This window comes from Hemiscyllium ocellatum, chromosome 13, assembly GCF_020745735.1.
Source record: "Hemiscyllium ocellatum isolate sHemOce1 chromosome 13, sHemOce1.pat.X.cur, whole genome shotgun sequence".
NCBI lineage: Eukaryota > Metazoa > Chordata > Chondrichthyes > Orectolobiformes > Hemiscylliidae > Hemiscyllium > Hemiscyllium ocellatum.
This window is the reverse complement of record NC_083413.1, coordinates 33,677,284-33,691,494: the sequence shown is the minus strand read 5'-3', so window position 1 is coordinate 33,691,494 and position 14,211 is coordinate 33,677,284. Positions and strand designations below refer to the sequence as shown.

At 40.0% G+C, this 14,211-nt stretch overlaps 1 protein-coding gene across 1 annotated transcript in view; it reads left to right on the top strand.

Annotated features, from left to right (window-relative positions):
• The first annotated feature begins 358 nt into the window (after positions 1-358).
• ccdc39 (coiled-coil domain containing 39) overlaps positions 359-14,211 on the top strand; it is a 138,090-nt gene continuing 124,237 nt past the window's right edge. The window contains exons 1-2 of the mRNA XM_060834446.1: positions 359-448; positions 3,898-4,017. Of these exons, the coding sequence (XP_060690429.1) occupies positions 359-448; positions 3,898-4,017 (210 nt within the window). The remainder of the gene's footprint in view (positions 449-3,897; positions 4,018-14,211) is intronic.

Genomic DNA, 14,211 nt, shown 5'->3' with positions numbered 1-14,211 from the left:
CTCACCTTTCTGCGGGGACAAAGATACATTGTGGGTTAAAAAAAAACACTGAAACACAATAAATCGAATCTCCATAGTAACTCTTCCGTTATGAATCACGAAACGAATGTGCACAGGAACAGAAAAATAACACACACAATTTACCTTCCACCACCTCCACACGGAGTCAGAGCGCCCTCCAGCGGTTTTCCCGTCCTCCCGGAAATGCGTCTGATTACAACCGGAAACTCTCCGTCTCTAACGCGGTTGCTAAGGCCGCTGACGGTAACCTAGGGAGCCCCGCTCCTACACAGCAACGACAACCCTCTTGAGTTGTTTTATTTTAAGACTCGATGTTCATTGAAATAAAGTGTGGAAAATGACGAACAATGTCCTGTGCGAAATAAATTGGGACGATGGCTTCGCTATACCGGTGGCAAATGCAGAAAACAAGTCTTTGGAAGATGAGGTAACTGGTGGCCCCAGGGACGAAAGTCCCCGTCAGTGCATTTAGTTAAAATACAACGTAATTCATGATTGAAAATAGCTGTTTCCCTCCTTTGTCGAATGAGGGTGAAATTCTACTCTCGATTTTGGTTTTGTGACTCAGTTGTGCTTTCCTTTCACGAAATACAATATCAATCACTAAAACTTCGCAATTTACTTGAATCTCACTAGTTTTCCGTCCACAAACGTGTACTTATCAGAAGGAGCCTGGCACCCACTACCATTCGGCAGGAAACAAAACCGTAGTTTTTAAAGTACTTTTTCCTCCCGCTAAAGTGTTAATATCAACTTCAGCGCTCCCTAAGACTGTACCTGATACCCGGGTCTTTCATGGTACGGAGGTGTATTAGGCGATCTGGATATCCACTGCCTCTTTATTACAGACATTTCTCATCGTATATTCAACCACTATTACTAAAAGTAATGTACAGCCTAACGTTAATTTATTTTTCGGAAGCAGAATGAGATTTGAGTTTATCACTTCGAGAAACAAAAACATATTTGAATAAAACTTAGTAAAAATAACTTATATAATTTATATCCATCGAATTTATTTAACAGCTAAACAGTGTTTGATGTATGATTGTATCATGATGTGAAAATATTTAATACTATGCCATTTACAGCGAAACTATTCCTATTAAAGCAGATATTTTAGGAGCTTGGGCATCTAAAGCAGATTGCACACAGCACCACAGCTTAGCTGAGACTTAGGTTCAATTCCAGCCTTGAGTGATTGTCTTTGTGGAGTTTGTATGTCCTTCCTTTGTCAGCATGGGTTTTCTTCCACAATCCGAAGTTATGGGTTGGCAATGGTAAATGCAGGGCCTGGGAATAGGGTTGGGAGGTGAGATGCTCTCCAAAGGGTCAATGCAGAATTAGTGGACCGAAAGGCCTCAGTTTGCACAAAGGGATTCAGTAATGAGGCAACGCTATTGACTGGAAAATGAGGATTCCAATATTTATAAGTTAGATAAATGTGAGGTGCTGCATTCTGGGATGGCAAATTTTAGCAGGACTTATACACTTAATGGTGAGGTCCTCGGGAGTGTTGCTGAACAAAAGACCTTGGAGTGCAGGTTCATAGCTTCTTGAAAGTGGAGTCGCAGGTAGATAGGGTAGTGAAGAAGGGGTTTGATATGCTTTCCTTTATTGGTCAGAGTATTGAGTACAGGACATTGGTTAGGCCACTTTTGGACTATAGCGTGCAATTCTGGTCTCCTCCCTATTGGAAGGATGTTGTGAAACTTGAAAGGGTTCAAAAAAGATTTACAAGGATGTTGCCAAGGTTAGAGGATTTTGAGCTTTAGGGAGAGGCTGAACAGGCTGGGGCTGTTTTCCCTGGAGCGTCAAAGGCTGAGGGGGTGACCTTAGAGAGGTTTATAAAGTCATGAGGGACATGGATATGATAAATAGACAAAGTCTTTTCCCTGGGCTGGGGGAATCCAGAACTAGAAGGTAGAGTTTCAGGGTGAGAGGGAAAAATATTAAAGGGACCTAACGAGCAACTTTTTCACTCAGAGGGTGGTACATTTATGGAATGAGCTGCCAGAGGAAGTGGTGGAGGCTTGTACAATTATAACATGCCAAAGGCATCTCAATGGGTATATGAAAAGGAAGGTTTTCGAGAGATATGGGCCAAATGCTGGCAAATGGGACGAGATTGATTTAGGATTTAATTGGTTGGTGTAGATAAGCTGGATTGATGGGGCTGTTTCCGTGCTGTATATCTCTATGACTCTAATTGGGATATCAAATGAAATCAAAATACTGGAAATCTAAAACAAACGCAAAGAATTTTGGAGAAAATCTGGTATGGAGGCATCTGTGGAAAAAGAAATAGTCGAACCTTCAAGTTCGGTGTGACTCTTCTTCACAGCACAAAACATTGATTCTCTCTCAACAGACACTGCCAGACCTACGGGTGTATGAAACACTTGCACGAGAGTTTCAGCAGCAGATAAAGGCAGAGGCAAAGGTTGACGAAGGGCCAATTCTGTCATGAAGGTGAAAATAGGAAGTTTGATTGATCGCTTAGAGATAGGAATGAAACCAGATATTGGGGTCAAGTATGGTACTAAGGTTGTGAACAGTGTGGTCTGCCTCAGACAGGAGGAACAATTGAGTTGGTAGCGAGGAGAGTTTGAAACTGGAGTGGTAGACAATGGTTTCTGTCTTCCCAATATTACACATCTGTACAAGATAATGGACAAGCAGTCTGATAATCCATCAGCAGTGGAAGATCTGGACTGTCTGCAGGCCAGTTTATGGCATGCCCACATTTGCATCATAAAATTTCAAATTCAAGTCCTATTCCAGAAGCTGAATGTAAAAATCAAGGCTAATACTCAAAAGTGCAGTACCAAAGAAACAATACATTGTTAGATTTGCTGTTCTTTGGATAAGAAGTTGACCACTGATTTACACCTTAGGAAGATGTCAAAGATGCTATGGCACTATTTTGAAATAGTTGTATCCAGTGGCCTGACAAATACTTTTCTCTAAACCAGCATCATACACATTTGATTTTTTTAGACATTATTACACTCCTGCCTCTGGGAATTTGCTGTGTTCCTATTAGGTAGACATTTTTACATTACATCAGTGATTACAATTCAAAATTGGTTGTAAAATGCCTTGATAAATCTGAAAGTCATAAAAAGGAGCTATATAAAGTCAAGTCTTTCTTTCTGAATGTTAGCAGTTTACATGTGAAAAACAGTGCTATATTTTCAGACAATGTCACCAATGGACAAAATATAGATGAGAAATAGGCATGGATCATGGTAATGGTACAGGAGCAGAAGAAGATGTGACTGCAGGTTATTTTCTAAATAGACATCTATGAGTGAAGGAAATTCAGTGAATCCCAATGGGACCTCAATATTCAGGGCCTAGGTTACAAAAATAAAGCAGTACGGTAACATTTTTAAAAAATGAATGATACCAGATAAGCACAGTCCCAGGTAGCTGGATACTAATGGAGAGGCATTAAAGAAAGGTAGCATAGTCAACCATGCTAAGGCTGCAGGCTAAATCAAGAGAACAAGTAGTTGTTCTCAGTCATTGCCTATTATAAAACTGCAAATGTGTTGAAATGTAATTATTCTTTCATTGATGATACATATATTGCAGGAAATTTAAAAGAAACACAGTCTCGTAATGTAAATTTAGTTTAAATATCATATTTAAATTAATGCTTAAGTTAGTCACATTTTAAATTCAGTTGGATTACAAAAAACACTAAATATGTTTTTAATCTGCTGAACTGGCTCAGATGCTGCTTCGTAGCAGCAATTTATACAGCATTATCGGTTAAACAGATTGATAATATTTGCTTCACCAGTAAAATATTTCACACATTCAACAATGTAAGACATTAAATTATACTTGCTGATCTTATTACTATAGGTACAAAAGAAGCAGAAGGAAAAAGATAACCTTGAAAGCCAGCTGACTAATATTGAGGACCGCATCCATGCAATGACAATGCATCTGCAGAATGTTCATCAGGAGTTAATTAATACACAGGTACTGGTATATATTATGACAAAAGATTAAGTTATTCTGACTATTCCTGCAATATGTCATGCTGACTGAGATGGTCTAATGTATAATGTATAGTGCTAGTTTGCAAGGTTCCTTTACAGATAGTAAAGGTCTGGATTTTAATTACAGCTCCTGCCAAACATTTATTTCTTTATTGTGTGGGATTTGGACAGTGCTGGCAAGGCTGGCATTTGTTGATCTTGAACTAATTGACTCTCGACTTTGTTTCAGAGGGCAATTAAGTGTCAACCACAATATTGTCAGTCTAGAATATGGGAAGATGCAATGGCAAAGTGGCATTAGAACATAGAATATTACAGTGCAGTACAGGCTCTTCGTCCCTCAATGTTGCCCCAACCTATGGAACCATTTTGAAGTCCATCCAAATTACACTATTCTATTCTCATCCATATGCATATCCAATGACCATTTAAATGCCCTTAAAGTTGGTGAGCCTACTACTCTGAGTAAAGAAATTACCTCTGACATCTGTCTAATATCTATTACCCCTCAGTTTAAAGCTATGTTCCACCATGCTAGCCATCACCATCTGAGGAAAAAGGCTCTCACTGTCCAAACTATCTCACCCTCTGATTATCTTATATGTCTCAATTAAGTCACCTCTCAACCTTCTTCTCTCTAATGAAAACAGCCTCAAGTCCCTCAGTGTTTCCTTGTAAGACCTTCCCTCCATACCAGGAAACATCCTCGTGAACCTCCTCTGAACCCTTTCCAAAGATTCCACATCCTTCTTACAATGCAGTGAAAGATTTGTACACAGTATTTCAAATGTGGTCACACCAGAGTTTTGTACAACTGCAGCATGATCTCATGGTTCTGAAACTTAATCCATCTACCAATAAAAGTTAACACACCATATGCCTTCTTAACAACCCTATCAACCTGGGTGGCAACTTCCAAGGATCTATGTACCTGGACACTGAGATCTCTCTGCTCATCTACACTACCAAGAGTCTTACCATTAGCCCAGTACTCTGTATTCCTGTTACTCCTTCCAAAGTGAATCACCTCACACTTTTTATCAATAAAGTTGATTGCCACCTCTCAGCCCAGCTCTGCAGCTTATCTATGTTTCTCTGTGACCTATAACATCCTTAGTCATTATCCAGAACTCTACCGACCTTAGTGTCATCCACAAATTTACTAACCCATCCTTCTGTGCCCTCATCCAGGTCATTTATAAAAATGACAAACAACAGTGGATCCAAAACAGAAACCCTACTAGTAACTGAACTCCAGGATGAATGCTTCCCATCAACCACCACCCTCTGTCTTCTTTCAGCTAGCCAATTTCCGAATAAAAAATCACCTTCAATCCCATGCCTCCGTATTTTGTGCAATAGCCTACCTTGGGGAACCTTGTCAAATGCCTTACTGAAATCCATATACATCACATAAACCACTTTACCCTTATCCACCTGTTTGATCACCTTCGTAAAGAACTCAATAAGGTTTCTGAGGCATGACATAACCTTCACAAAACTGTATTGACTATCCCTAATCAACTTATTCCTTTCTAGGTCTCTGTTTGGCTTGTCTTAGGATGGATGTGTAGTCTCAGTCGAAGTGGTGTCATTCCTCATCTGTATGTAAAGATAGTAGTGAGAATGGGTCATGTCTTTTTGTGACTAGTTGTTGTTCATGTATCCTGGTGGCTAGTTTTCTGCCTGTTTATTCAATGTCATGTTTATTATAGTTCTTGTAAGGTATTTTGAAAATGACATTCGTTTTGTTTGTTGTCTGTATACGATTTTTCAAGTTCATTAGCTGCTGTTTTAGTGTGTTGTTGGGTTTGTAGGCTACCATGATGCCTAGAGGTCTGAGTAGTCTGGCAGTCATTTCCGAGATGTCTGTGATGTAAGGGAGAGTGGCTAGGGTTTCTGGACATGTTTTGTCTGCTTGTTTGGCATTGTGGCTGAGAAATTGGTGGACTGTATTTATTGGGTACCTGTTTGTTTTGAATACACTGCATAGGTGATATTTCCCAGCTCTTCATAGTTTCTTTGTGCTGCAGTTTGTGGTGGCTTGTTGAAATAATGTTCTAATGCAGCTCTGTTTGTGGGTGTTGGAATGATTGCTTCTGTAGTTCAGTATTTGGTCCGGTTGTGTTGTTTTCCAGTAGATACTGGCTTGGATTTCCCCATTGGCTGTTCGCACTAGTGCGACATCTAGGAATGGCAGATGTTGTTGTTGTTTTCCTTCTCTTTAGTGAATTTTGTGCCAGTAAGGATATTTATTGATGGTCTTGAAGCTGTTACCTAGTATGATAACGAAACGTCTGAAAACAAACCTTCCAGCTGAGTGGGCAAACTTACATCTGGAACCTCAATCTGAGCTACAAATCTTCTCAAAACTCGCTTCCCACTACAATGCTTAATTGGCCCTGATCTTACTCTAGTCATTCTTTTATTCTTGATATACCTATAGAAAGCCTTAGAGTTTTCCTTGGTTTGTTTCATTTAGTGATGACAAAGATGTCATCCACGTAGCGGACCCAAAGTTTGGGTTAGATAGTTGACAGAGCTGTTTGTTCGAGTCTGCACTACTGCTTCTGCTAAGAACCCTGATATTGGAGATCCCATGGTGTTCTATTGATTTGTCTGTAGGTTTTGTTGTTGAAGGTGAAGTGGGTAGTAAGGCATAGGTCCACTAGCTTGATGATATTGTCCTTGCTAATGAAGTTGGTGGTGTTTGGTGTATGTGTCTTTGTTTCTTCTAATAGTGTAGTCAGCGTTTCCTTGGCCAGGTTGATGTTGGTGGATGTGAATAAGGCTTTACGTAAAGGAGACCATTTCACTGGAGGCTCACTGATGATGTTACCTATTATGATAACGAAACGTCTGAAAACGAACCTTCCAGCTCAGCAAGGAAACTTACATCTGGAACCTCAACCTGAGCTACAAATCTTTTCAAAACTCGCTTCCCATTACTATGCTTGATTGGCCCTGATCTTACTCTAGTCATTCTTTTATTCCTGATATACCTATAGAAAGCATGAGAGTTTTCCTTGATCCTATCCGCCAATGACTTCTCATGTCCTCTCCTGGCTCTTCTTAGCTCTCTCTTTTGTTCTTTCCTGGCTAACTTGTAACTCTCAAGCGCAATAACATCTCTTCCTAACATAAGCCTTCTTCTTCCTCTTGACAAGAGATTCAACTTCCTTAGTAAACCACGGCTCCCCCACTTGACAACTTCCTCTCTACCTGACGAGTACATACTTATCAAGGACCCGCAGTAGCTGGTCCTTGAATAAACTCCACATTTCAACTGTGCCCATCCTCTGCAGTGTCCTTCCCCAACCTAAATCTTGCCTAATCGCATCGTTATTGCCTTTCCCCCAGCTATAACTTATGCCCTGCGGAATATACCTATCCGTTTCCATCATTAAAGTAAACATAGCCAAATTGTGGTCACTATCACCAAAATGCTCACCTACCTCCAAATCTAACACCTAGTTCATTACCCAGTAACAAATCTAATGTGGCCTCGCCCCTTGTTGGCCTGTCTCCATACAGTGTTAGGAACCTCTTCCTGCACACATTTGACAAAAACTGACCCACCTAAAGTACTTGAACTATAGTGTTGCCAGTCAATACTGGAAAGTTAAAATCCCCCATAACAACTACCCTGTCACTCTCGCTCCTATCGAGAATCATCTTTGCTATCCTATCCTCTACATCTCTGGAACTATTTAGAAACCTATATAAAACTCCCAACAGGGTAACCTCTCCTTTTTCTAATCTCAGTCCGTACTACCTCAGTGGATGAGTCCTTTCTGCAACTGTAATTGATTAACAGCGCCACACCACCACCACCACTTTTACCATTCTCTCTGTTCTTACTGAAACTTCTAAATCCCAGAACCTGCAATAACCATTCCTGTCCCTGCTCTACCCTTGTCTCTGAAATAGCCAAAATATCGAAATCCCAGGTACCAACCCAATCTCAGGTACCAACCCATTGTCGCTGGACTGGTAAAACAAATACTCTGGACACCCAGATTCGAATCTCACCATACCAGACAATGGAATTTGAATGAAAAAAGATCTGGGTTAAAAAATATCTATTGTTGACCATTAAACCATTGTCAATTATTATAAAAATACATCTTATTCAGTAATGCCCTTTAGGGAAGGAAATCTGCCATCCTTACCTAGTCTAGCCTATGGGTGGCTCCATACACAGCAATTTGTTTGAGTCTTTTCTGGCTTATGGAATGGCATAGCAAGCCTCTCAATTGAATAAAACTGCTTAAAAAGAAGACTACCAACCCTTGACTAGATACTGGGGGTTGGGTGCTTGGGGGTGGGGGGGTCGGGGGGGTGGTAGGAGTAAATTAAAAAATGGAGACGGGAGCCCAGAGAGAAACAGAGTTAGGCAGACAAAGGGATTGATAATGGTAAACCCAGGAGAAAGAAAATCTGATAATAGGAACTCCAACTAGGTAAAATGGATTGGCAGTGCTGAAAAGAGCCCATGCCATGCCAAAATTGGGGAAACTATCACAGACAAATCAAACAACAGCCTGACAGTCATATACACAGAAATGTGCCTTGTAGATATTGTCACAGACAACACCATTGTCAATTCTGGGTATGTTCTTCTCAACTGGTAGGACCAACCTAGCATATGCTGCGACACAGTGGTACACAATTGGGAGGGAGTTACCTGGGAGTTGTCAACATTGATTCCAGACCTCATGAAGACTCATGGCATCAGGTCAAACATAGGCAAGGAAACTTTCGGCTGATTACCATGATCTGTATTCCTCCAAGTTGAACACTACTTGAAGGAAGAACTTAAGGTGCCAAGGCAACAGAGTGTATATTGATGGGAAACTTCAACGCCCATTCGATAAGTGGCTTGGCAGTGCTACCACTGATAGAGCTGGTTGAGTCCTAAAGAACATATTTGCTAGATTAGGTCTATGGCAGGTGATAAAAGACAAGAGGAAGAAACATACTTGACCTCACCAATGTGCCTGCTGTTGGTGAATCTATCCATGACAGTTAGTTACAGTGGAGTTACACCTTACAGTCCTTGTGGAGATGAAACCCTGTCTTCACACTGAAGGTATTCTCCAACGTGTTGTGTGACATATGCTGTAAGAAAGATGTTGTGAAACTTGAAAGGATTCAGAAAAGATTTTAAAGAACATTGCCAGGTTTAGACGGTTTGAGCTATAGGGAGAGGCTGAAAAGGCTGAGGCTATTTTCTCTGGAGCATCAGAGACTAAGGGATAGCCTTGTAGAAGTTTATAAAATTATGAGGAACATGGGGACAGTGACTAGCCAAGCTCCTTTCCCCAAGGCTGGAGAGTCCAAAATGAGAAAGTATAAGTTTAAGAGGAGAGGGGAAAGATTTAAAAGAGACCTAAGGGGCAATGTCTTCATGCACTGGGTGGTGCGTGTCTGGAATAAGTTGCCAGAGGAAATGGTGGAGGTTGGTACTCTTAAAAGGCACCTGGATGATATATGAATAGGAAGGGTTTGGAGGGATATAGGCCAAATACTGACAAATGGGAGTAGATGAATTTTGGATATTTCATAAGCATGGACAAGCTGGACCAAAGGGTCCATGTCTGTGCTGTACATCTCTTTGACTTTATGACCCAGTAAATGGAATAGATTTCAGATAAATGTGGTAACTGAAGACTGGGCATCTACAATCTAGTGACCCAATATAAACCATGTCCCCCCCCATTTTGTTACCTTCAAGCTTATGATCAACTCTGCACTAATGAAGAGTGCAAATGGACATGCCAGTAGCAGCACCAGGCATCCCTAAAAATGAGCTAGAGAAAGTAATCAGGAAGAGTTAGTATGATTTTGTCAAAGTGAAATCATATTTAGGAGAAAGTAAGGACTACAAATGCTGGAGAGTCAGGGTCAAAAAGTGTGGGGCTGGAAAAGTATAGTAGGTCAGGCAGCATCGAGGAGCAGAAGAGACGATGTTTCGGGCATTAGCCCTTCATCAGGAACAGGTCTGAAATCATATTTAACCAATTTATTGGCGTTCTTTGAAGGAGTAACATGTGCTGTGGATAAAGGGAAGCCTGTAGATGGACTATATCGAAATTTCAGAAAGCATTGTTAAGATGCACATCAAAGGTTATTGTGGAAAATTAAATGTTCATTTTGTCGGGAATAACGTATTAACAGATTGAAGATTGGCTAACTGGTAGAAATCAGAGAGTATGAACAAATAGTCCTGACTGATTGGCGTAGACATCTTCAGCGGTCAGAGTAATAGCCTCAACCTTTTACAATTTATATCAATTCCTTAGATGAGGGAAGCAAGGGCATGGTAGCTAAGTTCATACATAACACTAAGATAGGTAGAAAAATATATTGTGAAAAAGACATAAAAAAAACTTTCAGACAGATATAGATAGGTTGAGTGACTGGGCAAAAATCTGGCAGATGAAGTTAAATGTTGGAAAATTTGATGATGTTCACTTTGACAGAAAAAAAAAGTGTTGCTTAATCTTCAGTGATACAACAGTTAGAGGTGCTGAGGGATTTAGCTGTTCTGGTGTGATTGACAAAAAAGGTTAGTATATGAGAAGGCTAATGGAATGATGTCCTTTAATATCAGAGGAATGTAAAAGTAAAAGATGTTATGCTTCAGTTAAACAAGGTGTTTGCAAAACTACATTTCAAATGCAAGTTTTGATCTCCTTATTTCAGGAGGTGTGTAAATACATTGAAGATAGTACAGAGGAAGTTTAATAGCTTGATACCTAAGTTTTCTGGTTTTTTTACAGAATAGGTCAGGCAGGCTGGGCTTGTTTCCAGTGGAGTTTAGAAGAATGAGAAGGGATTTGTAAAAATTATATAACATCCTGAATGGTCTTGACAAGATGGATGTCGAAATGATGTTTCATTTTATTGGCAATCCAAATCCATATCCAATTCCCATTTTTAAAATTAGAATCACCCTTTAAGGACAGGATAAAAAGAAATTATTTCTCTCAGAGAGTTGTGCAACCTTGGAAATTTCTTCCTCTATAGGCAATGAAGGCAGAAACATTGGGTTATTTTAAAATTGAATTTGATACATTCTTGTTAGGTTTGAGGGTTATCGGGGATAAATGAGAATTTGTAATTCAAAATGCATCATAATTTTATTGAGTGATGAAGCAGACTCTAGAATCTTAATTATCTTCTTCTGCTCCTATTGCTTTTGTTTCTGTGTGACAACATGGTGAAGCTACAACGCAATACTATCTATGTGCCAAACTGCATAAGCAGCAGCCAATAGACGAGCAACCAATCGATCAGATCTAAGTCTTCAGTCTTGCCACACCTAGTTCAGAGCTAAAAAGTGTTAAGTGAAAGATACATCTTAGCCTCTTGCAGAGGTCCCTTGTGATCCCATGCTAGTCTTAGCCAATGTTTTCACTCTATGTGACACTAAAAAGCAACGCAAAGCCCTGAATTCTGCAGAGGCTATGAGCACTGATAGCATTCCAGCATTAATACTAAAGACTTATAGAATTATAGATTTATAGATTTATAGCATGGAAAAAGACCCTTCGGCTCATCAAGTATGTGCCAATCAGAAACAATCTCCAAACTCTCTAATCCCAATTTCCACCAATTGCCCATACCCTTGAATATCTTGCCAACACAAGTGCATATCTAAGTACTTATTAAATGTTATGAGGATTTCTGTCTCTACTGTCCTTAAAGGTCTGTCCCATTGTGCTGCAGAACTTAATGCGTCCCTAATCAAATTGTTACAGTGCAGCTACAACATTTGCACAGCAATGTAAAAAATTACAGGAAACTACAGCTATGCTGTACACACAAAAGCAGGACAAATCTAATGTGACCAGTTACTGCCCTATCAGTCTATTTTTGAAAGTCAGCAATATGATAGAAAGAATAATCAATTGTGCTATTAGGCAGAACTTGCTCAGCATAAACTGCTCATTAACATTTAATTTGGGTTCACCAGGGTAACTCATCACCTGACCTAGTTATAGTCTTCACTCAAACATGAACAAAAGAGCTAAAGTTAAAGGCGAGGTTAGAATGACTGCCCTAGATATCAAGTGTGCATTTGACCAGGTCTAGCATCAAGCACCTGAATAAAACTGCAGTCACTTGAAATCAGAGGGAAAACTCTCTGCTGTTTTGAGTTATACCAAGTGCAAAGAAAGATAGTGTAATTTTTGAAAGTCAGTTATTTCAACTCCAGGACATGTCTTTAGGTTTTTTCAGGGTAATGTGCTGGGCTCAACCATCTTCAACTGCTTCATCAATGACCTTTCCTTCATCATAAGGTCAGAAGTAGGGATATTTGCTGATGATTCTACAATGTTAATCACCATTTGTGCTGACCTGTACCATATAGAGTATAGACAGCTTCAAGAAGTCAGGAGGTGATTTACACACTGCAGGATTCCTAATTGATAACCTGCTCTTGTAGATCACTGTAAGCTCTGGTCCAGTTCAGTTTTTAGTCATGCTAACTCTCAGGATGTTGATAGTGGAGGATTCAATCATGGAAATGCCACTGAATAACAAGGCATGATGGTTAGATTTTCTCTTGTTGGAAAGATTCATTGCCTGTGCTTTGGTGCCTCAAAGCATGGTACAAGTCAGGAGTCTGATGGAATACTCCCCACTTGCCTGGTTGAATGCAGCTCCAAACACACTCAAGCAGTTTGCCAGGATCCAGGAGAAAAATCTACATGAGGCATTACAGAAATTTATGAGGCTCCTTTGACAGCACCTTTCAACCTTACAACTAGTACCAGCTAGAAGGACAAGGGTAGCACACTGTACTTTTTTTTATCACCGCCATCTGATAGTTCATCTCTAAACCATTCATCATCATGGGATGGAAATATATCGCAGTTACTGCAATGTTGCTGGGTCCAATTCCTGCAACTCCATTCCTAACAACATTGTTGGTGTACCTGCACCAAATAGATTGCAGTGCTTCAATAAAGCTCACCATCACCTTCTAAAGGATAACTGGGGATGGGCAGTAAATGCCAGTCAGCCAGCAAGGCCAAATTCTCAACCGAATTTTACAGCAAGTATACCAGAGCAGGAGAAGATAGTGGATTTTCCGAACTGATATTAATGAATCCGATTTTTTTTTACAACGGTGGTTACATGCTTGTAATTAGACTAACTTCTTCTTAATTCCAGATTTTTCTTAGTGAATTCAGATTTCACCATCTGTCATCCTGGATGCGAACCTACATTCCCCAAATATTAGCCTGAGAGTCTGGACTGCTGGTCCAATGACATTATCACTACACTACCTGCTTTATTTGTATTAAAGTTTGCTGTTCACCTTTATAAGTTTGCATTGCTAATTCTATAAATATCATACTCACTTGAAGCTATAGCTGTACATATCTAGCTTCCTTACAATGGAAAATAGGGCAGAAGTAACTCTGCAGAATTGCACTTGCCAAGAAACTGTTTTCATCATGATCTGTTTCCAGAGCTTAAACTATCCCTTTTCTCACATCGAAATGATTGCTGAACCATCCCATGCTTTCGGAAGTTTTATGGAGGATTTCCCTCCATGAATTCTGGCGACCTTTCTCATGCATTTCTTCACCTCATTAGTTATGCATCAAGGTTCTATACAGGAGATGACTGTGAACACTCATGTGGTGTTGTTGAAACTTCGAAGTCTTGGCAACCAAATAAGCTTCATTGTCTTGTGCTGTGCTGCTGTGCGACTGCCACAAATGTGAGCACATTCTGAATGTATTCAATCAGCAACAAATTTGCAATCATTGAATGATGACTGCAATCAACTCATATCAACGTCCTCATCTTTCTCCACTTATGAAAAGCATGAAAGATGATATAAGTTGCTCCTAATACCAAGATGATCCTCACCACTCTTGTCACTCAATTCTGCCACACTTCTCACCATAGCCCACGTCACGCAAACCCTTATAGTATTCCACACATTGTCAAATTTTGTGAAAGTTTGCCTAAGATGTCTTTCCTCAGCTTAGTTACTCACAGGAGTACTTCAGTTTGATGTCACTAATTGAGGTTGCCCTTCATGGTGATGAAGTTACTTCTCTGCAGCTTTCGTGGTATAACCTCTTTCCTTTGTAACCCATGACTAAACTTACTCAATGCTGAACATTAAAAATGGCACTTCACAGTA